The 25565-nt window shown below is 34.9% G+C and overlaps 1 protein-coding gene across 3 annotated transcripts in view; it reads right to left on the reverse strand.

Annotated features, from left to right (window-relative positions):
- LOC118184145 (protocadherin Fat 4-like) overlaps window positions 1–25565 on the reverse strand; it is a 517728-nt gene that overhangs the window by 173592 nt on the left and 318571 nt on the right. For all 3 annotated transcript variants that reach the window (XM_085819903.1, XM_085819902.1, XM_085819904.1), the window contains exons 22-32: window positions 23223–23325; window positions 21063–21190; window positions 19743–19867; window positions 14293–14471; window positions 12700–12938; window positions 11291–11474; window positions 7133–7272; window positions 4531–4824; window positions 2811–3160; window positions 1126–1300; window positions 486–775 (exon numbers count right to left, since the gene is read on the reverse strand). In XM_085819903.1, the coding sequence (XP_085676029.1) occupies window positions 486–775; window positions 1126–1300; window positions 2811–3160; window positions 4531–4824; window positions 7133–7272; window positions 11291–11474; window positions 12700–12938; window positions 14293–14471; window positions 19743–19867; window positions 21063–21190; window positions 23223–23325 (2207 nt within the window). The remainder of the gene's footprint in view (window positions 1–485; window positions 776–1125; window positions 1301–2810; window positions 3161–4530; window positions 4825–7132; window positions 7273–11290; window positions 11475–12699; window positions 12939–14292; window positions 14472–19742; window positions 19868–21062; window positions 21191–23222; window positions 23326–25565) is intronic.

Genomic DNA, 25565 nt, shown 5'->3' on the forward strand with positions numbered 1-25565 from the left:
TATTGTGTCAAGAAATAGTTGGATACTGTGCGTGTATCGTCTATCTTCGGTATAAAGCTGCAGGTACGTTGTCCTGTTGTACCATTTTCAAAGACAAACGCGTTGGCTATATAATCGTAATTTATACGTACACGGCAAAAGTATTGACCTTGCTGGTTAGATTAACCACATTCATCTCCGGCAAGCGATCAAATCATGAAAGAAATGTCGTCAGTACACTATTTTTAAGTAAAACAACTGGTCAATAGTCAACATCCTCAAAGACAAACGCGTTGGCTATGCAGTCATAATTTATGTTTACGTGGCAAATATATGTAGGATGTGATTATTTCTTTTCAGAGATTTTTCTCTTCAACGTTTTCGAAGAATCTGGGTCCACGCTAAATTGCTTAGACATCTGACATAGTGATTCTGGACAAGATATAAAAAAAATTCATTTCTTAGATATCATGTAACTCACTAAGGATTAAGTGCTTCATACGTACCTGGATAAAGAAAATACTGCTCCATCGGTGGCCTTAATCCTTAGAGTTTCTGTGCTCGGACTTAATGGTTGACTAGGTGTTATCTGGCCTGTCTTTGGATTAATTGAAAACTGGCTGCTCGGAGGTTGAAGTTCGTAAGTAATGAGACTATTTCCTCCAGATGGGCTATCTGCGTCTATTGCCTTTACGGCATACACAACCTCATCGATGGAAGTAGAAAGAGGAACACGAAGTAGATGTGGAAGCGCCAAGAACTCAGGTGGATTGTCGTTTAGGTCATTGACAGATACCTGTGAAGTTTATACCATATTTTATTAAAATAAAATACTGCAGTATATCTATAGTCTATTGAAGTAGACTACATTAAAGTTTTCAGGATTTTAGCCTTTAGCAATGGAAATAGGAGATTATAGAATTCCTAAAGACTACTCTAAATGTTTTTATGATTTCAGCCTTTAATAATGAAAATAAAAGACTGTGGAATCCTCTAAATGCTAGAAAAGAAGACTATTTTAAACATTTTTAGAATTTCAGCTCTTAATAAGGAGAACACCAAAGAAAACTACATTGAAGTTTTTTAGGATTTTTGGTGGTAGAAGGGGCAGAATCATAAAAAGTTTTGATAAATTAGCATTTATACCTGAACTACAGTTGTGGCAAATTGGGGCTCTTTTGATTCATCTCTGGCTTCGATTATCAATTCCAGGTACTTGGTCTTCTCATAATCTAATGGAGTAACAAGGACTACTTTTCCGTTTGAGCTGTCAATTCTGAATGCTTCCCTCTGAGTTGATCGCACGATCCTGTATTTCAGCCTTTAATAATGAAAATTACAAACAGTTACTAATTTTGTGAAGGAAAACATTAGTAGAACATAAATATGTAATGGATAAATTATACACTGAATTGGCAATAAAGTTAGCTGGAGGAGAACACAATGACTTCTAGAACCTGCATGAGGTTTATTTAAGTTAAATAACAGTTATTTTATGCTTGGAATTTTTACTGTCACTTCTCTCTTTGCGTTTTCCCTCCAGAACGCAAATTAGTTCGCGTGTATTTATGTGAGGGTTTGATTAAGTCAAAGCGTGCTGAAGTTTGAAAGCCATGTTACTAGGTTTACTATTCTAAATAAGGGTCTGTCTTTGGCGTTGCTACTTGCCTATAGTTTAAAATCACGTCTGTGAATTCTGAGCCAACTTCGCTATTAAATTACTCTGCGCAGCCATTGGCTATTAGTTATTTAAATTTAGTCCTACATTTGAATTTTTACTTTGAGTTTTCACCATAAGCGCTGGCGGATTTGTAAGTACGAAGTGTACCTTCTATTCATCTATTTTAGTTTAAAATAAAAGGGTCTTATACGCCCTTCTCAAGTTTCTGTACTTTAATTTTAGACTAGTCGTTTCTAAGTCTACAAAAAAGGTTAAGTCACATTTAGAGTAAAAAAGAGGTTAAATTTTATACCTGTTAAGTTTTTTACTTTGACAGCTGTCATCATACAAACCAATTCGAAATCTGTCATACTAACAGATTCAGGTATAGTTTGTGATTCGTTTAATCATAGTAGACTTCAAGGTTGCTGTACTACAACGTTTGCTCTTCTCGGTCAGAAATCTTTAGATGTGTGACGTCAGTTATTCATAGTCTGCTCCCTTTGTGTATTCGTTTCTCCTATTTATATAAAGGCCAGTGATGTCATTAAACGCGAGCGTTCGGAAGAGCAATCTTGTTTGTCTGCTGACTTTGGTTTAGATTAACGATTTATCACTTTACTTTACAGCTGCATTATACTACAATTAGACTGCGTTTCAACTGTCATTAAACATACAAACAACCAGGTGTGAAAGCAAAAGATAGGTCCACTTTTAATTCACTCACTTTGCTTCAAGAATTAAATCAGTGTATAAATTCAAATCAGCAATAGCCAGTGCGGTGTTGACTTCTGCGTGGGAATTCATACGTATAAATATAATAATATTAAATTTAATATCGAAGGCTTGTTTTTAGATTTAACTTCACCACAGCTTGGTGACTCCAGTTAAGATCCGATTACGGCTTAGGCCTAAAACTTAAAATGAAAGCTTAGATAACCCAAAAATTCACCTTTTAATTATGTGAAAATTACTTTTTTTTTTTTTTTTTTTTACTTAATAAAATGTCGAAAAAGTTGGTGTCGATGGACGTGAAAGGCCGTCGCGCTTAAGGTTCTACACAGTGTTAATTAACACTAAATATCAAAAACTGATAAAAAGAATAAAGAACTAATATATTCTCGGAGTTTAGCTTATTATAGTTTTTGCATTTTATTTTAGATAACTTTACCTTCCAGCTGGACCGGAATCCGGATCATATGCGTGAACTGTCAGCAAATCGACATTGGCAGAATTCTCGTCGACGGCCACTCGGTAACCAAATTTCTCGAATTTAGGAGGATGGTTCCTCGTACTGGAAACGCGAACAACTAGAATGGCTTTTCCAATATTGGATGCCGTTCCATGGTCCCTCGCGAAGATTTCCATTTCGTAAGTCGTGTTCCGCTGAATCTGGCTAGGCAGGACTGTAGATAACCGGATGTGTCCAGTTTGCGAATCGATATCGAAAAGTCCGTGGGTGTTCTTGATCCAATAAGTCACTTCTCCATTACTGGCTAGATCAGGGTCGGTGGCCAGAACCTGTCAAATTTAACAACAGTATTAGTATCTAATATTATGAATGGTTGTGATGAAAACGATTTTCCCTAGGCTTCAGTACAAAGTGCTTATATTACTTTTAAATAAATCTTTCCTTTAATTTTCTTTTTCATATGTATAGAACAGATAACTGGGAAAATATTGTATTTTCTGAATTACTGATTTATATGACGAAGGGAAAGGAAAGGTTTCCATTAAGCAATTTCAACAATACAGCGAGATTATGTTTATTGCTAACAGATGGCAGCACCATACTACATTTTTCACAAGCTGTTTTTCAGTTTTATTTTCAGAAAGTCACATAATGATACCTCTAACGGTATGCTGCATAATTTGTGTGGTTTTTTGCGAATTTTTTAATGTAATTCAGTGTAAAAATGTAGGAATATTTTATTTAATATTATGCAAAAAAATTGAAAGTAAATTGTTGAGCTAAGTGTGCTGCACTCTTTATAGGGAAACAAAATTGTACTCTGAATGTCAGGTTACGTGTTGCACAGAATAAATTTCGTCGGTAATACATAAAAAGCATAAAAGTACAATTAACAGATGGCCGACTAATTAACACAGAAAACAGTATAAAAATGTTAATCGAGGAATTAGTTGTTAATCTTTAAGCAGAAATTATTTGTTGTTATATAATATATTATAACGCAATTTGCAATCTACAGATTCATACAGAATACCTGGAAATTTCTTACACGGATAAAAACATTTTAATGCCATTGGGAACAATGCACTTAAGTGAAAAGTCTTTCTCAACGTATGTAACAACAAAATAGTATATACAAACAAATTAAATGCAGAATAAGAAATGCGACTGCAGATAACATCAGTACAGTTAGTCTTCAAAAGTTTGTGTAAAAAAAGGCAAAGATAGTCCTGAAACTAAAATAATATAAATGCAAGTGACATCTGGAGCAGGAGTTACTGCTATTTATGAATAAATTGCATGGATTTTACGTTAAAGTTTTTTTTAATACAAAATTTAATATTTTTAATTATCTTGACATAAAATGCCTACTACGTACTCATCTAATTTAAATATTAGATTAAGATATATTTTTCTAAGGGTGGAGTGGGGTTCCCCTAAAAACAGTTTTAAGGGTTCCGTGACCAGGCAAAGTTTGAAGACGCTGATGTCATGTAGCTTATCAGGTTCTGTGTTTTTAGCGTATGCGAAGCAGATATATAAAAGAAAATATATTGATGTCATTATGGCTTTAATTATCAAAGAATCCTATTTTTTTATTTTGAACAATATTAATTTTACTCAGTCTAAAAGCGAAACATAAAGAGAGGAAACAGAGAGAGGAAAACTTATCCAGATATTTTGAGAAGGATAATCTCACCTGAATAATTGTTCGTCCAGCCTGCGATTGCGGAGGTATGCTGACAAAGTAACGTTCTCTTTCAAATTTAGGAGGATTATCATTCTGATCTAGCACGCGGATAACCACCGGTGACTTAGTTTCATATCGTCCGTCCAGTGCAATGACAACAAATTCGTAAATTTCTTTCTCTTCTCTGTCCAGAACTTGTTTGGTGCAGACATCTCCAGTTTTGGGATTGACAGTGAAAGGAATGGTATTGCGATCCACGGCGTACGACAACGTATCCACGGAATCACCGCTCTCAGCATGGATCTGTTGGCAATACGTCAATCATGTAATAAATTCAAACCATAAAAAATGACCATATAGCACGATTTTTGTAACAACTATAATTCATTCGACAGCATAAAAAGAAAACGTTAATCAACATATTAATATGGTATACGATAACAACCAATTACACATAACTATGCAATTCAAAAGGAAAATATTCATTATTAAAATTATGTGTTAATTGCAGAGAATTATAAATTAATTGATATTTGTGTTGATTAATAAAATAATTAACACAAATTATAAAACATAATTAATAAATTAATTAACGCAAACGTCAGTAATGATTTTGCTATGATATACGAGAACAAGATCTTATAACTAAAAGAGGAGCCGGCTAATAAGGTGACGTTTATCCCTGATTATTTTTTTAACTTAAACGATGGGAAACATTATCTTTCAAAATATCAAAAGATAATTTAATGTAAATATGACAAGAAACATAAAAGTATTTACTTTCACTAGATTTTTAATCAGGGAACAAAATCATAAGAAAATAATGCACATTTTCTAAGAAGAATATTCGTAAAAGCGCACTTATTTAAACAAGCAAAGAAATATTTTGTCGCGGAAAAGGGAAGCTCATCCAGAATTCTACTCCATTAAACACTTCAGCACAGTCGGTCTTGGCATCTTTGTACACAGTAGTTGCCTTAAATAAAAATCAATCTTCTTGGCAACTTAATCCTTTACTTGGCAAAAAGTCTTTGTCATTCGGCAATTTTAGTACTCTATTTCGACTTTATTTGGCGACTCTACTTCCGATTAAAATATTTACTCTACACTATTTTGGTAACATTAACTAATTTATTGATAACAATAACCGGTGTATTTTCCAAACGAAAAGGCAGGATTTCAGAAGTTCGATAACAATATCCGAATGATAACATTAACCGAAATTAAGTGGCGCCTACTGTGAACAATAATAACATATAATTAAGAAAGAAAACAATAGTGTATAAAAATTAATATTGAAATATATAATAAACATAAAAAGACCACAATAATGTATCAAATCACGACTAAGACATACGAAAAGAGAACTTTTATACCGCCAATACCTGACTAAGAAAAATAAAGAAAACATTAAAGTCATCAATAAATTTGTAAATATAAAATTACAATGTCTAATAAAACAAAAGGAAAAAAATGAATATTATCAGCGTTTGACTTAGCGAAAAGAAAATTATTATTTTATCAAAAACACAATCTTAACTAGTAATAATAGTATGATGATGTGATAGGTAAATAAATAGTAACGATATGATGATAATAGAATGGAAGAAATACAGTAAAAATATACTTAGAAATGTTAATAATTTTTTAGATTGCCATTCATCATCGATCGGGAATCTTTAAATATTTTCAGCTTCAACTGTGAGGCTTCTTTCAAACCTTTTCAGCGATTAAATTCTCAGGATGATTTAAAATAAAAAAATTTAAAGTTTATTGCTAAATGCTGTTAATAGGTAAATATTATTTATGTAGCTCATATACCATATTAACCTTTTCAATAAATGCGAATTGAGATATTTTTTGCCATTATTAAAAATTTATGAACGTTTCTAATAGCATTGTTTATACAAATTTCATGATATCACTCGGAAATAGGACTGAAATTCCGAATAACTGTAGGCGATGAACTAAATAAATTTATTGCCTACTGACATGTAAAATTTTGAGTCAATAAATCAGTTGATTTTCCCATAATTGGATAATAAGCATCCAGAAAACATTTCCTTTTGAAACATTAGTCGATGAATTCTTTTGATTTATAGTAATCTCAACCTCATAATAATTGTCTTAGTTCAATCATCCTCTGATTTATAGCAATCTCAATAGTTTAAAATAATTTAAAGTGCATAAATGAGAAAATTTCAAGTTTCCATTTTTAACAGTCATTTAAATGTAGACAGATACTCACAAAATCCAGTCTCGCCTGTCTAGCGCGAGTCTGTAATCAAAATAGGGACACGAAATTCACCTTTTCTTTAATTATCACAATCTCCGGTATTTTCCCCTTAATTTATTGCCTCAATAAAAGACGTAGAAAAATATCACAATAAAATCTTAAACAGCTCATAAAAATAAATACCCAAATTACAAAAAAAAAAAAAAAAAAGTTTTACTTCAAATGAGACTTCAGTTTTTAAAAATAATATTTTACCAATTATCATAAGCAGACTACTTGAGAGAATATATAAAAAGTAATGTCCTTTGTGATCTAACGTAAATGCAATAAGATATCACAATTATGCAGATTCAATATAACTTAATTTTCAAATACCTGGAGGAAGCAATGTCCGGCTGGTAAGTTTTCCGACAAAGAAGCTGAATAAGACATTTGGGAAAACTGTGGAGGATGATCGTTTGTGTCAATGACGTCGATAGTAACCATGGCCAATCCGTACAGTGAGCTGGCATGAGCTGAAAATATCAAAAGAAGAAGAATTAGAAGTATATAGTATTGTTGAATAGCTTAATTCAACAATTTGTAAATGCTCAAAGGAAAATTCGTAACTGCATATCTGCATTGTTTAAAACAATTTCTTACTGCCCTTCTAATTTAATTAAATTAACACTAAAAAAATTATACAAATTTCCAGAATTTCCACAAATATTCGTAACATGCGTAACCCCTTAACCTACGATTTAGATTCAAAGATGTTGGGCCGAAATTGTATACAAGCTCGCGCAGCGTTCAGGACACATGACTTGTGTAACACATTAATCCGGGTAATCGTAAACATGACGAATTATGTAATTTTCGAAGAAAATATAGGCTAATAATTATGGATGATACATCCGATGACGATCAACTACCAGAGTCCTGGCTTTGGAAAGAAATAAGAAATAGTCCAAAAATCTGGGTCCATACGATGACTCCTGGCATAAGAGAGGAAGCCTTATGTCAATTAGGAGGAAGTAGGGGAGAATTTGATATATTTAATCTAATATTTGATGACATATTTTGGAACAATATTGTAACCGAAACGAATCAGTATGCAGATCAAGTACGAGAAAATCCACATAGAACACGAGAGTAAAAAGTGTAAAGTTCCGTTACATGTACCAGAATGCTTTGAAATACATCATACCGTTACAGATTACTAATTTTGTATTTTGGCGTTTTGAATAAATAAACATTTTGTAATACTTGCGTCTACTACAATTATTGCATCAGACTGTAATTGCGTATCAAATATTCCACGTAATATTCACTTCTGCCTCGATCACCGTACGCGGGCTATGCCCGTGAAAATTAGGTTTGGCCCGATTATCGTACGCGGGCTATGCCCGTGAAAGTTAGGTTTGGCCCGAACATCGTACGCGGGCTATGCCCGTCATTGTAGATTAAAGGGTTAATCTTAATAGCTTTTGGCACACCAGCGGTCGAGCGGTAAAGTCGCTGAACACTGCTATTTCGGTCCGAGATTCAAATCCCGTGAACGGGTTGGCTGCATGTACGTTTTCGTAGTTTCCCTTATGTATAATGTGTATACGAGCCAGATTCCCTTAGAAGGGTTTTTCACGAAGGCATCTCTTCCCTCAGGCAGATATCCCTCGAGGCTTTGCCTTAATCACATAAACCCAAAGTCCAAACTTAGTAGCTTTAGATCTTTTATATTAATATTTTTATTTCAACTTCGAGAATAAATTTACATTCAGACACTTCTCGGTTTGTATTTTGTATACAAATTTGTATGCAAATATGCCTTTTAGAAAAAGGGGCGGGTGAACAACAAAAAGGATAGCACAAAAAATAGACTATGCATTGAAATTAAACATTTTTAAGCAAAATACATTTTTTTCAATAGAGGACCTTTCAGCAGCAGGTTTCACTTCGTATTCCCTTCGCATATTTTCTGGGAAGTACTCTCAGTGGAATTTCAAACTAACACCTTCCCTTTAAAGGTATCAACAGATCGCTGTGTAAATAAAAAAGATAATTAGTAAACATGAGAATGCCGACAAGATCTGTTTTATGTCTTTGATAACAGCAGAATAGCTGCAGCTGAGGAATGAGATACGTTTAGCTTTACAGGCAGGACAGAGGGGCTAGAAATACACGCAGCGTGAGGTTTGGGAAATTCTATCTGGCAACCACCAAAAAAGAAGAAAAAAGATCAACTATGCAGAGAGTTTCAGATGAGATTTTCAACGAAACTCTCAAGGAAGACAGTTATAACAACAGAATATGCAGAAAGATTGAACATACGTCACATCACCCATTATAAAGATGAAAAAATTGGCATCGGACGGACGAATGCCATAGAGTTGATAGGGCACAACCATCATGTACGTGCAAGGAAATACACCATCGTATATTTCTTTGCACATTTCTCATAAAGTAGAAGAAATTCTGCACCAAAACGTTACTTCTTATAAACAATAACGCAAATACCGCCATTATGGTGGACTCTACCCTGTTCAGAAAAAGCTTTTATTACTTCAGGGTCTAACTTGAATTTGCGCAATGCTATGTGTGTTGAACTTCTTAAGCTATTATTCTATGGGACATGCGGGAACGTCAACAAACTTCAGACAGTCTATTCATGAAAAAAGTCAAACATTACTTAGAATAGAATAGCCTAGGCTTCAAAGTTCTCCTAGTTCAATAATGCTCCAGAACACGTACTGAAATGTGTACGTGTTCATTCAAAGCTTCAAACATTCAAAGCTTATTTTGCCAGGCATGTTTCCATCTCTTCAAATAAAGCACTAGAAGAAAGGAAAGCACGATACATTAATGGCATTTTGGAAGCACGTCAACATAAGACAGTTGAAAAGGCTTCAAAAATTTCTATAGGAAGCGAAAAAGCACTGAGATATAGGCATGAAGACAAGTGCCAACTTCACACTGCGTTTTTCGTGTGACAGAAACTGATAGTCTGATTTGGAAGATCTCATTACATGAAAGATACTTTTAAGAACTCGCTGCTCATAGGGTGACACTTTCACCGGACACATGGACAGCAATGATGTTGAAGCATTTCCATCAAAATAGTTGAAAATTTTAGTCTGAAGCTAACAGTTGGAAATTTACTAGACGGTGGAAATGTGTCAACGCTAATGACGAAACTTTATAATCGATTAAAATAAATACTTTTTACATAAAACTCTTTGTAGAAACATTAACGGCGAAATTTTATAATTGATTAAAATAAATAACTTTCGTATAAAAACTCTTAGTTAATTTATGTTAATAAAAAAATATAAACCAATTATTTTATGATTTAGACCTTTACTGTCGCTTCTTCCTTCCATTTCCATACCAGAATGCAAATTAGTTCGCGTCTATTTAAAGATGAGTTTTTTAGATTGTAAGACAGAGCATGTTCTGCCTTAAATCTGCCTTAACGTTACTAGAGTACCAGCTCGAATAAGCTTTGTAGTCTTTGGCTCTGCGTTGTAATTGCTGATATTCAATCTCCAAGCCGGTTAGATTTCGAGCCAGCTTCGCGTTAAATTGATCTGCGGAGCCTTTGGCTTCTAGCTCATTTAATTTAAATTTTACATTTGACTTACTGCTACTTTAAGCTGTCTTGCCATAAGTGCTGGCTGAGCTGGTAAACAGCAGGTATGCCTTCTTTTCTTACTTAGTTTGAAATAACGGGTCTCAAGTTTCAGTTGTTATTTCAGACTTAGAGAAAATTCGCTTAAAGTCTACCAAGAGTTTGCACACTATTAGATGATTACAAAGCATACAAAATTTCATATGTTATTTGGTAAATGAAGACTAGTATACTATACGTATTTTCGAGATTCCTTACATTAATTTACTTTTAAGAATGCGAGTATCAATAAATGTAGAACTTTTTTTAACTAAGCATATAAAAAACAAGCCTTATTAATTGAATTCACTGATGCAATATATGGAGATATGTTGTTGTTGTGACTTATCTCACTTGTCTGGGAGTAACATCGGAACAAGCCCACAAAATTTATCGTGGTGAGGAGAGCAAGATAGCGCCTGTCTATTGGTAAGTCTTGAGCACCATACAGGTGAGAGTGCGACTTTTCTCAGTTACGCCCCAAATTTTGATGGGGCGTAACTGAGTGGAAAAAAAGCACTCAGTGGAGATGGCTCCGCTGGTCTCTTCCCCTACCAGCAACTTCTCGAGAGGACCTTTCGGCTGTCCGCATATTTAGAGTGCCTCCATCCCGCACAGACACTATACATCGTCTGTGCTTTCTCCGGGATTTGAACCCGGGCCCTTCGATACGGCAGTCAACGTGGCTAACCACTATCCCGCCTGGACTGCTGGAGATATTTCAAATGTAGCAATTCAGTCATTAAGGTAATTTATAACATATCTGTTACTTGTTAGTTCAAAAATGCCATGACATTAGAAGCAGTTTGCAGTAGCTTTAAACGGAAATTGAAGGAAAATCTTACAACTAAAGAAATATTTAATTAATTGCAACGAATAATTATACTCACAATCTCTGGCTTCGATGAGCAGACTGTAAGATTTCGTTTGATCGTAGTCCACACGATGAGCTTCCGAAGGTAACACAAAGATCTCACCGGTGGAAGGATGCAAGTCGAAAATTCCTTCCTCATTTCCGCTTTTGATGCTGTAAGCCACTGTGTTATTTTGCAAATCTCGATCGACAGCGAGAACCTGAAAATAAAATCAAATTAATATTCAGATGAATATCCACATCGCTAGCCAAGTTCGACATGAGAAGATTACTTTCCTGTCAATAGATCTGACAAAAAACTGAGCATTCATTTTATTAAAATTTTGACTATTTCAGCAAACGCCAAACACTTTAAAACTGGAGTAGATTTAGAGTAATATTATAGCAATAATTATAAACACAGATCTCTAAATCATACAACTGGATTTTGGCTGGACTGTAAGAAGCCAAGAAGTTGTCTTATGAACAAGGTTTCCTTTCGCGTAAACGTTCCCAATCAATATCATTCTTAGCTTTTTCTATACCAGGCTATTTAAGGAGTATATCGTTCTTAGTCTGCGGCCTTTACGTCATGCCACCAGATCCTTTTGTATTGAGTTTGCCATATGAGCAAAGTATAGTTCGACCGCTTCATCCGCGACTACGAGCGCAAACATGCATTTGCGCGGTCTTCAGGAGCAAGAAAAGTTTGCCAAAAAGGTAGGGGTGACGGCCAAAGTGGTATCAAACTCAATAGAAATAACAAATGGAATAAGAACGTAGCGCCATCTGGCAAGAATAATATTAATAAAATGTGAAAAGTTAAGATATTAAAATTTTCAAAGCGTTAGGAAAAACCGTATTAAAATGAACGTCATTTACTAAAGAAGCATTTTTGTTAAGGTGAAAAGCTTCAAGAAAATCCAATTCACCAATTGATAAAGCTTTACTGATAATTTTCACGGAATCAAATTCAAAATTTTGATTAAGATTCCAACTATTATTAGCTAATATAAAGGATATTAGCACGGTCCGAGTCTCATGTCTAATTTACACAGAACTTAAAGAAGCGGATATACAATGAAGCCAATTTCAGACGTAGTTGGCTGATTCGAGTACACTGGTATTCAATTGATCAGACTACGTGGCGAAAACTAAACTATCGTGTAGACGTCTGTCAAATCACAAAAGAACGCATATCAAATATTTTTAATACTGTTAGAAACATGGTAAATTAGCCTTTCATTTTATATTTATGTTTATGAAATAAATTCATTACAGTATTCACAGGTATCTTTACTTTTTTATGTCATTTTTCTTTTTATACCATTCTGTAGACAATATCATTTTAAAGAAATGAACAACAAAATTAAAAATCGCCGAATATGAAATGAAACAGAAATACGTTCTGCCTAACAGAACTCAATAGGACGTCCGCTGTCTTACCTTAACGATTGGTTTATCCGTTATTTGCTTCTCTGTAACAGTTCCATGATAGGATAATTTGGTGAAAACAGGTGGATGGTCATTCCTTTCTCGCACCCAAACATTCACTTGGACTCCGATGCTATTATTCTGAGGCACACCGTCATCAGTTGCCCTGGCAATGAATGAAAACCGTGTTCGAGCGTCCAAGTCCTTCTTTACGTATACTATACCAGTATCTTCATCGATCATGAAGAAAGCTGAAAACAGAATAGAATCTGTATTAAATTCCGATGGCAAGGACTCAGTTTTATGAAAACTTAGAGAAAAAAAAATCAAAACAGCTTTATTCAGCACATAACTTCCGAAGATCTGAACTTTAGTTGTTGTTCAGATGTTCACCGCCTCTGGACAAATACGTTACAGAAACCAGTTACACCAGTGTGTCCTGTGTTTAGTTTCATACCCCTATCATATGCAAGGCAGTAAGTAAACCGAAAAACTCTTATCACCAATATCCAATTTAAATCTTGATGGGCTACGAAGTAGATAAAGCCTTCATCTAAAGATAATATGACCAGTCAAATCATTTGAAGCCTATCATCTAAAGACAATACGAATTCCATTGGTACTTCAACCAATATCAACAAATTCACAAAAGGACACATTATCACTGCGCTAAAAAAGCAGTAGACCGATCATTCCCTAATGATCTCCTAAGGCCCATATCACACGGCGTTTGTTTCTCACGAACAACTGTTTCGGACAGTTTTTTTGCCTGGTTTACTATTGACAGAAAGACGTGCGACTTTTTCCTTCCTTTCGAAAAAAATTGCTAGTTGTTCGTTTTCAACCAATCAGCTATCAGCTTGTTTGTAATGGGGAACCAGTTTTCCCTGTGTTAATCCCAAAGCGATCTATGGTGATTGGCTGTTGTGACAAAGCAGAAAAATTGTTCCAAACAGTTGTTCTTCCGAAACAAACCGCCGTGTGATAGCAGCCTAACGAACCTTATTTCATGTGCATAAAAATTGCATAATCTGTAAAGTCTAACCAACCAGTTATTTTATGTTACGAATTTTTACTGTCACTTCTCTCTTTCCGTTTTCCTGTCAGAATGCAAATTTAGCTCCAGTGTATTTAAACGAGGGTTTGAGATTGATTTAGTCAGAGCGTGTTTGGCCTGCTGAAGGCCACGTTACTAGTTGATGTTCTAAGATAGCATTTTTGTCTACGCCGCTGTTTTATTCTTGCAGATTGTGCTGTCAGGCCGGTGTTGGTTAGAGCCAACTTGCGCGTTGGCTCTAACCTGAATCGCTCTAACCAGACCTTTGGCTAGCAAAGACTTAAATTTAAGTTAATTTAAAATGCTACTTTTGATTTTACGCCATAATTGCTGCCTGGTTTTGTAAGCACAAGGAGTACCTTCTGTTCAGTCCATTTGAGCTCTTAATAAAAAAGTCTTTTACACCTTAGGACTTTTCAGTTTGCTTATCTAGACATAGCGATAAGTCTACTCAAAAGTCTATTAGCGTTGTAACCAAAACAAGCGAGGCCCTACAAACCGCCGTCTTCTACGTAATCTTCAAGTTCTATGAATGAAGAACAAGTTACCTGTATCTCCGCCGGAAAGGCTGTACTTGATTTTGTCTCCATCCCCATCGTATGCCTTAACATGTCCAATCTTCGTGCCTCTTGCAGCGCTCTCTTCTGCTCGGAAATCATACGGTAAACCAACAAAATCGGGAGCAAATTCGTTAATATTTTGGACCTTTATCACCACAGTAGCTGAGCTGAAAAATACGTTTAAATAATATTAGTTATCAAATCTTTTACATGTAGAGCGACTATTGTTTTTTTTTTTTTTTTTTTTTTTTTTTTTTTTAATGAAGGTACAATTGTGCGCTTTCTGGTTTTTATGTTATAGATATCTAGAAATGTATTGTTTGTACAGAAGGACATTTCAAGAAATATTTAATTTTTTTTTACATACATAGAATGATATTTTAAAAACAAAGCACTTGAATCAGTTGTAATGTATATTTTAATTTTATAACACTTATTTTAATTTTAATGTATTTTCCTAAAAATTCTCGTTTCCTCTTACAACACCCAGAATGAGTTTTTAGAATCGCTTTGAATGCGAATGAGTTAGAAGTAGTATTTAAGGAAAGTTCAATTTACTTCGAGAGAGAGAGAGAAAGAGCTAAGAATCCTGAGTAGCGCGTGTTTGTTTTCGGGCTAAGTCTCTCGAGGAGCTGTTACGCTCGGCCGTATATCACGTCCTTGTGATATTTGCCGCCTAGTTTTAATTAAAGACCAACTACGTTAGACTTGTGTGAGCTTCGGCTAAGCCTTTTAGTTAGTTCTAATTTAGTTCTTATTTCTTATTCTGAGTTTAAGACCAAGTGGAGGCTTTGTTGTAAGCCCTAGAAAGGGGCCAACTGTTCATCTTATTTTGAGTGAAATAAATCGTAGTCTATGTCACTTGTTTCAACTCAGCGATAAGTCGCTAACAAGTTCACTACGTTCATTTTAGTACAAAACGATTGGGGAACTCTACACAGTGGTTATTTTACTTGTATGTTTATTGTAAAACCATGTTGGTCTGCCTTAAGCATTTGTTGGGATACAGGTTGTAAGCTTAAATTTTAGTTTAAACTTATCATTTAGTTTTATTTTATAGCTATTTCTTTTCCGTTTCTCATTTTTATAACTGACTCTAGAAATATGGGGTTATTCCAGAAATGAATAGATTAATGTAGTCTAAAAGAAGGAATAGTAAGGTTGAAATAAAAGGGGCTCTAATAACCTGAAGCACCGACATTCATCGGCACTTGATATGTAATTGTTGGGTGTCTTGCAATCGGTTAGCTATGGGAGGTGAAATTAAGCAGAAGCACATGAGACTTAAGTGAGAGTTTCCGGAATTAAATAGTAGCGCAATTTAGTTTCTACAAACTGAATAAACTTTAGTTGCTGTTATTTACGTAAGACTATTTTTAACTTGAAGTTTATTTTTGTGAAAATTAAAATTCGAAATCGGCCAGAGCAATAGCAAATAGTTGTAAAACACTAAGACCAAGCTTCGTAAGACTGCGTGCAAAAATATGGCATCAGAAATCTTTTACTGCAAAAATAGCGTATGTAGTTATGTGTATTTATGGTGATAACGTTAAACTTCCCATTTTTGGAATGACATTTTATTAACTATTAAGCTACGTGAACGTATTGATACAAACAGTATTTGAAATTAAGTAGTTTCCACGAGGGCGGAACTGCCAGTGTTAAGCGACTTTACCGCTCGGCCGCCGGTGGGCTTGATTTTGGATCAAATAAAGATAAATTAATAATTTAGAATTATCATCGTAAGGTCCTATATAAAATTTCATTTTTTTTTATCTTTATTAACAGGTGTGGTGTGACCAAAATTATCATAATATGAAAGACTTATGTGTCATTGGTCATAGACCAGTGTTGTTAGAAGTAGATTATCATGATATATTTTCGAACTGTTGATTCTAAAATGACAACGTGATTTCAACAGTTTCATGTTTTTACTGTGCCTTGCTCACGCCATCGAAATTTTTGAATAAAAAAAAGAATATCAACTTTATTATAATCACGATGAAATTACTGAGGAAGAATTTCTCGTTGCGGAGTTTCACGTCATTTACTTCTGAGGAAAATTTGTCACTTTTTCAAATTATTCTAAAATACAATTTTCAGAAAGCAGCCCCAAATGTTGTATTAATACTGCATATTTTCCCTACAATTGTTATTAGATTATTAGATGTGAGAGAGATGTTTATCTAAATAAAAAATCTATAAAGAATACCTGAAACTTACAAATGAGTGCTTTGCCTTAAAAAAACTTACTATTTTGTATGCCAAAAAATAATTATAGTAAATGAACTACAAATGGCTACTATGGTTTACACACTTTTATAATAATTTAATTAAAGAATTTAAAAAAAAAAAGATATTGGAGGGAAAATATTTTATCTAAACAGCTTATTATTTGAAATAAGAAATATCGTCTGTTACTTTTAAAATTATTATTCTTTCACAAGTCATGTCGCATGTCAATAAGCTCTGGTAAAGGTATTGCATATATAGCTTTTCAATGTATTCCGGCGAAATTTCTGATGTTTCACTTACGAAGTATTGTTTCTCTTGTCTTTTGAAAAGGGCTCTTTCTAAACGCAAACCCACCACAATGGATGGACTCTGGAATGAAGGGGGAGAGGGATTCAATCAGTCTCGCTGAAAATTTTACGAAGAGTCGTTTCCCATGGAAACCACAATGGAGATGTAGAAAGGAGATGTAGAAAGGAGATCCAGAAAAAAAAAAAAAAAAAAAGCTGTCGCACCGAACTTTTAGAAATATAATCTTTACATTTTGAACATTAGTTAAACGGCCCTGTTCTAAAAGGGTGTAAACACCGTCTTTATATTTCTATGATTTCGTCGACGATTTCATTAACAGAAAACAAACAAATTAGTATCATATTGCATAATACTTTGCATATTTCGTAATCTTAAGTGGCTATGCCACTGAATAGAAAGTAAAATTCTTTGGAGGGAAAATGCGTGAAAATGCGTCTTCTAAGGAACAAAGAAATTGCGGCTTAAAAAGTTAAGCCTGCCTTCCAGATCTTTACGCATCGTGTCATTCTAGAAAGTATAAGAATGCTGGTGCTTTCTTTTCCCGCCTCACACTCTAGTTCACTAATTTATACGCACGGATGATTTTAATCTAACCTCGAAACGTATTCTTCTTGATTTAGATTGCGAAAGTAACCGAGTTGTCGAAAGATTATAATTTGCAAAAACGATAAGTATGACACATTATTGTACTGAGGCTTTGATATAAGATCACCTCAGGCATAAAATGCTCACATAGTTTCAAAAAGTACTTTTACAGGGGAAAAAAATCTCGCTTCCAACACAAAATGGTGTCGTGTAACCAAAACTATCATATGTCAGTTCAAAATGTTAAAAGTAATCTGCAAAAAAAAAAAAAAAAAAAAAAAAAAAGGCAATTAAATGTCAAAAATCTGTACTTTAAAGATAAAACTGAGATAAAATGTTTTCTTTTCCGCTAAACGTTAGGAAAAAATTGTAAAATGTTTAGATAAATTTTCTGATTTTAGGCTTTGTGTGCAAGAGAGCGGCAACCGATTTTTAAAAAGGCAATTTGAGAAAATAAATTGCATATTTTAGTATATAATCAAACCTTTCGCGTCTATTTTTGCAAATAAATCTGAGTTTAAATGGTGTTTAAAAATAATATCTTGCTTTCTAAGTAAAGCGCAGTGTCTTCTTCAGGATTCCAACACCGAGCCACCCGAACACGCGTTACACCAGAAAGTTCTTTTTACACCAACAAGGCAAGTGGAAAGGAGAGAGAAAATACCGTATAAATTTAATTTTGCAGTAGTATTTTTTATCTCTCACTATTATTTGGCAACTTCTCCTTCCTGTCTTAAAATTAATAACTGTTTATAATATATGAATCTAAAGTGCGTCATCTCAAAATTAATCCGCAAATGTAACGCGTGTAGCAACACGGATATCTTTTACCCAATCACAAGTCAAAATTTCAACAAAGAGCCGACTTTATATCTCTCCCTGCTGTTGAATGCGCACATACTTTACCACTTTGCTTTTGTTCTTGCAATAGGCGTCGCTCACTTATTTTGCTTCATCCATTCTGCAAGATGTAAATTTCATAGAATGTTATGAAGATTGGATGCATATTGCTCTTATAATAATATGTCAACCTGATTATGCTTCTCAATGCTTGCTTTATCAACAAATACAATTACGTGATGTATCTATGGCCACATTTATTTGCAAGGCTCTCCTTTGTTACGCATCATTTAAATTACGCAGTAGAACTATTAGGTATTTCTCCCACTTTCCTAGCGTGCCTTCGTGGTGTAGTGGTTCTGCACGCTGGGCCGGTATTCTAGAGGTCCCTGGTTCGATTCCCGGCGAAGGTTATCGTTCATTTTTCATCTCTGCTGCTTTTCCAAATTACCTAATGTCTCTACAAGTGGCGCTCGAACTAAAAGGGCTGTGGATGATGATTCTCCGCAGCCAGGATTTGGCAACTAGGTCCCCTAAAATCCTAGTCGCCCTTTAAAAAAGGGAGTATAAAAGGTATTTCTCCCCCTTTCCTAGCGTGCCTTCGTGGTGTAGTGGTTCTGCACGCTGGGCCGGTATTCCAGAGGTCCGTGGTTCGATTCCCGGCGAAGGCGTTGTTCATTTTTCATCTCTCCGGTTTTTTTTCCAAATTACCTAATGTCTCCATAGAACAACTATCTAAACTCATTACAATTACCGCCCAATCATTAAGATATTTGCATGTTATACAGTACAAAGTCCGAGATCCAGACGTCCAATATCCTGTATGACCTAAAATCTGGACCTCAAGCATGTTTCTGGACCTCAAGCAGGCGCGTTTGATATTTTCGGTCCTCGTAATGAAACATGCGGAGAATCCAGATTTTTAATCTCACTTTGGCACTAAATAAAATACCTCATTATTGAAGAAATGATCATTTTAGCATAAATTTGTGCGATCAATAATTTGACTGCGTAGCTGCTCATCTGCAAGGCACACATCTACCGTAGCATTCTACATAGAAACATTGATGAATTTACACCATTTAATATTTTATATCATTGACCCCAACCTGGTGAAAAACAACAGCAATGACAACTTAAGTGATGACTCATGCAGCGATGCCTATTTTTTTTATATTAGTAATTGAATAATAAAGGGTGTAGTAACATTTTCTGTTGACATACGCTTGGCGCCGATTACAGATTTAAGATAAATGTTGAACGAGTCCAGATCTCGGACTTTGTACTGTATTACATACATAACTATTTAACATTTTCTTCTGTGTCTGAGAAGCATTTTTAACAATAGTACTTTTTTTTTTGGTGTTAAAATTAAAATTCGTGCAATGTTCGATTAATTAGTTGGGATTATTGAGATTCAATGAAGAATATTTATATATTAATCATATTTGATGGAATAAAATTGTTACCCGATCCGTGCTGGACGGCCACCATCGACAGCATAAACAGTGAATTCATGTTGGTCGTTGGCTTCATAGTCAAGGTTAGAAACTAGTGTTATGGCTCCCGTGGCGTTATTTACCAGAAATACATCCTAAAACAGAAGTGAACAATTATTGGTGAAATGAAATAAATAAAGAGCTACAAAGAATCACAGAATATTCAACATGCTCTTCGAAATTTATGCTTACGAAAAAAAATTATAGACACTTAAGTTAAAAAATCGGACATGGACACCATATGATTTCCTTGTACGACCTATATGCACATTTTTTGCTGCACTTCATTGAAACTTATTTCATCGAATTCCTTTAACTTAATTAATAGACTTCTCGAGGCAATTTGAAAATGGCGTCAGAAACTGCAAATTTTGAAATTAAATATCCCGCTCAATTTTTTTCGTACTGGAGTCAAATTTCTTATAATTTTATTTTTTCAAGAAGAGTATAAAACTTCCCCATCTATCAGTATAGGAACAGGAAGACCATATTAAGAGTTCATTATTTATCCGAAAATATTTTTTTTTAAATTTGAAATTGCCAAAACATGAATAATTTCGTCATTTGAAACACTTCTGTAACTGGAAGTAAATGTCTTAGACTAAAGATACCGAATTTAAAAGCTGGGTAAGGACTTTTAAGCCAGGTATAGGGGCTGTTGTGGATGCTGAGTCAATGCATGAGATAAATTAATAACTTAAATAATAATTCCAGAATTGATTAAGCATAATTTAATTCACAATAATAAAAGAAGACATTAGGGATACAACATCAAAGTGAACTCTTTTTGTTTACATTCTTTCTTGTTGAAAATCTAAAGAAACTAAACTTCGCAACAACAAAGATAATATTATACGTAGAGGGACCTGCTGCAGAGGTGGATATACCCCTGTAGCATAAAAATATAAATATATCTATAATACGCTTCATACAGTCGATTGCAATAAGAGAGGGAGGTGCACAACTAGATGTCATTAGCAGTACCATGCAGTACAAAATTTCACCATTCTACGGCTAATTGGTTTTGAGTTATGCGAGATACATATGCACGGACAAATGTCACGAAAAAAATTAATTTTTAATCCATTCTGAATCCATTCTGCAAGCCGGTTTGGAACAAAAGGTCCTTTATTCCACCCGTATATATAGAGACTTCGCGCAAAAAAGTACTCAAAATGGATACGAGGATGCTCAATGGATATTTCCGTTGACATCTGATAACAAACATTTTCGCTGTTGCAATACTTCATTTAGTTCTCTTAAAGAAATAAAACTGAGTGAATGACTTACATCTGATCCATTCGTATAGTAGCGGTCAATTTTTCCGTTAGGCCCAGCATCAATATCTTTGGCTCTAAAAAATGGAGGCAATGTTGTCCCCAAGGGTAAATTTTCTGGTAATTCCAAGGCATAGCGTTCTATGAAATAAATAAAAAAATAAAAATGGTAACGAAAGACGTCATTGCTATGTTATTGTATATAAAGATTTTAATGTTTAGTCATTTCGTCCTAAAAATTAACTTTCTTAGTGTTGACAAAGAATCATAAAGTTATGCTTATTATTAGTAACAGTTCGATAAACATTTAAACGTTGATATTGCGTTCATCGTATCATTCACAGTCAACTAAAACCATAAAAAGAATCGAAATTACAGTAAACTCTTGCCGAACACGAATTTCTAAAACGCGATTTCGTATATACGCGTTTTTAATTGTCGCTATTTAATTTGTCCACCGCGAGAATTTCAATTATACTAGAATTTCAATTATTTATTTATCATTGGTACGCTGCAGAACGTCGGCCAAGTTACGATGGTCCTCTTTAATGATCGATTTAAAATAGTAATACATTAAAGAAGTCAAGCATTATTTAGAACAGAAAAGCCTAAGCTTCAAAGTTCTCCTAATTTGATAATGTTCCAGAACACGTACTGAAGCCCACACATTGCATCTAAATATAGAAGTTTATTCCTTCTACCGAACAGCACTTCTTTAATCAAACCAATGACTCCAGGAATCATAAAAAACATTAAAAGCATATTACGTGAGGCATATTTCCATCTCTACAAATAAAGCACTAGACGAGGGCTGCCAGCGGCCGATTGGTAAATTCGCTGAATACTGGCAGTTCGGTTTGAGGTTCGAATCCCGCGAACGGGCTGGCTGCATGGGCGTTTTCGTGGTTTTCCTCATGTGTAATGTGTATACTGTAGAGTCACTAGGTTAATTGGAAGCAGAAAAGATGAAAAATATGCAACCGCCTTCGCCGGGAATCGAACCACGGACCTCTGGAATACCGGCCCAGCGTGCTACCGTTACACCACGAAGGCACGCTAGGGAAGTGGGAGAAATACCTTATATACTCCCCTTTTTAAAGGGCGACTAGGATTTTAGGGGACCTAGTCGCCAAATCCTGGGTGCGGAGAATCATCCACAACCTTTTTTAGTTCGGGCGCCCCTTGTAGAGTCATTGGGTTAATTGGAAGCAGAAAAGATGAAAAATATGCAACCGCCTTCGCCGGGAATCGAACCACGGACCTCTGGAATACCTACCCAGCGTGCTACCGTTACACCACGAAGGCACGCTAGGGAAGTGGGAGAAATACCTTATAATACGACCTAGTTTCCTTTAGAAAGTCCTCCACGAAGGCATTCCTTCTCTTAGGCAGATGCCCTCGAGGCTTTGACGTAATCACATAAAACCAAAAACTATAGCACTAGACGGAGGAAAGCACGACACACGAATGGCACTTTGGAAGGAATTCAACATAAGACACTTCATAGAAATGATTAAACTCGCATTAGAAGAAATGCATTCGTCAATAATGAATGCTCGTTGACATCAACGCTAGTCAAAACGTGGAAAGAAATTTAAGGGAGTTCCATCGGCTGAAAATGAAGCCAAGGAAAAGCAATAGGCGGTGAAGGATTTACCGATATGAAAAAAGAAAGAGAAGTTAAAGAATTAGTCGAGAATGACCTTAGTGAAATGACAATAAAGGAGGAAATATCTGATTTGTAATGGACATTGACTAAAATGAACAAAGGAGAGGACACTTCATGAGTGGTACTGAGAAACTTTGCCCTTTTTACGGCTAAACGTTTAATGAGTTGTGTTAGACACTGTCGCGAGCAAAAGTCACCAGCGATTTAAAAAGAAATAACTGTATCATGAACCTATTTATTAAGCAGCAACAAAAATCATTTCAATGAACAACTGTTTTCTTTTACTCTTTTAATTAGAATACTAAGGTTTTATAAATTATGTATACTTTCTGAATCTGAAATATACCTATCTTGTTTTTTTACACAGAACGCCATGCTTACGCTATAACGTGTTATAGCTTAAACCTGGTGTTCGGCAAGGATTTACTGTATGCTCAGTGCAGTGAAGAAACAACATTAAGAATTTATATGACAATATTTGCTATTTTCAATATTTTCACTCACCTTCATCGAAAGTTGGAGTATTGTCGTTAACATCATCGATAACAATAACAACTGGAACACTAGTATTCAGCGAATTGCTAGACAGTTGATCCCTTGCGAAAATCTGCAATTTAATACAGAAATATTAATTTAAGTAATGAAACAATAAATAATATATTTTTCTAGTAATAAAGATTTTTATTTTTTGTTTTACATCGTGCTTTAGAACCAATAGTAATTAATATCAGTATTTTATTATTTCCTTCCTTACAAGCATCGCAATACTTGGAATAATTTTCAGTAGCATGCAAACGCTTCTAAAAATCCAAATTGTATAAATGAAATATGTTAATTTCCTGCTTTCAGAATCTCCTAACGAGTTAAAATATCTAAGTGCATAAAAAAAAAACTTAGTTCTACTTATCAGAAATTAAGTAAGCAAAATCTGTTTTATCTGCTCATCAACATTTGAGATGATAAGATCTAACGCGTCTGCTCATCAGCAAATAAGTAGATAAAATCTTTTCGGTAAATTTGATTTGCGTTCCATTCGCGGATGAAAGAAGCTACTTAGTGAGTTTGCATAGTTCTTGGTAGATGTTAGTATTTAGGTTACTTTCTTATATTTCATAATTTATTCCCTAGTTTTTAAGTATGAAGGTCAAATTATGAGACACGTGACACGCTATAGGTTTGCGTTGACACACTGACGTTCACGAACACCCGAAAATAACAATTAGATTTGCTTCAATTCCTTCAGTTTTTGAACTCGTGAGAGCGAATGAGTTTTCTCTTACTATAATTTTATGCTCATTAAATTATACTGCTGCAAATAAGAAGCCAAAAAATGCCAAAAGTTAATAATCAGATTCTCATTTTGATGTTACTACATAATTAATCTGTCAGAGCTTTCTCTATTCATTTTCCATTTTTGTAATTATTTGGTGTTTTGGTGTAAAATATACAAATTGATTCAAAAACCGAAGTAAGCGTATATTATAATGCAATGTGTGCGGGAGAAAGGATGCGTTTGGTACAAGATGTTATTGAGCAGTAGATAAAAGCGTTATACTAGCGTAAATCCCCATGCGGATTTCTGTTACAGCTACACGAAAGCAGTTTTTTCCGATATGCATTTTATCTTGGGGACTACGGATGGAAATGGAGAAGCTGTTCAAAGGAGATATCAGGAATCATCTCTGCAGTTTCTTTGATTAGTCTCTCCGTTTTAGCCACAGCCCCATACATCAAATGCATGTCGCCGAGCTCCAAATGGTACATACCGCTCGAAATTCGCAAGGGAAATGATGCTTTACGCCAACAGAACGCTTTTACCTACGGCTCAGTAACGTATAGCACGTATAGACATAATTACGAAGTACCACACATTATTAGGAAATAGTTTTTAAAAAATCGCATTTAAATATGTACATATGTATATGTATATATATACGTGACAATAAACTGGTCCCAGGACATAGCTGTAAGTTGCAGCGTTGTAGGTAACTGGAAGTGATGGACATACTGTTGGCGTCTTACTAGACGTAACTTTTGAATAATCACAAATCCCTTGATAATTCTAACAAATCTTCATTACTTGTTCATAACTCTATTCAGAAACGTCTTACGGCATGGCCCAGCACAATGGGGACAATCTGCATCCTACAATTTTAATTTTAACGTATTGCAATTTTAATAATGAACCGACGCAAACAAGCAAGAGACGTCCTTTAGCTAGAAAATGTAAGCAGCAAAAGAGGATGTGTAGTTAGTTGCAGAACTATTTATAAACTTGAAAAATCTTTGTTTTAAACCTAAGCAACGATTAGGCAAAAGTCTATGCAACTATACAGGGTGAATCCGAACAAGAGGGCAAAACTTTAGGGGTGATACGACCCATTCGTCACACAATGTATGGTCGGGATGCAAACGGCGAGCCGCTAGGTGGCATTCTAAAATAAATGGTATAAAAAGGGTGTCAGTCCTCGCAACCAACGACACTTTCTACCGTGGATTGCTGGTTATACAAACCACGAAATTTCCAGGGCGATGGATGGGTCGAGTTGGTTCCATAGCTTGTCCACCAAAATCACCAGATCTCATGTTTGGACTTTTTCTGTGGGGCCATATGAAAAGCCTAATCTACCAATATGAAACCAATATGGATCTAGTCGCAGGATCGCCGTTGTTGGCGGCGATATTCGGGAATGCCCAGTGTCTTTTGCAAATGCACGTTAGCCTTTATCCAGCAGGTGTGAAGCCTGCTGCATTACAGCTGGCGGAAGGTCTTTTGAGCAATTTCTATGAGCCCGTTCTGTTAGTAAATTCTTTTCTAAAATATCTCCTCTCATTCTCGTGCTAATT

Source organism: Stegodyphus dumicola, chromosome 7 (genome assembly GCF_044657685.1).
Source record: "Stegodyphus dumicola isolate Sdum_Otavi_A_Nest chromosome 7, ASM4465768v1".
NCBI classification, from domain to species: Eukaryota; Metazoa; Arthropoda; class Arachnida; order Araneae; family Eresidae; genus Stegodyphus; species Stegodyphus dumicola.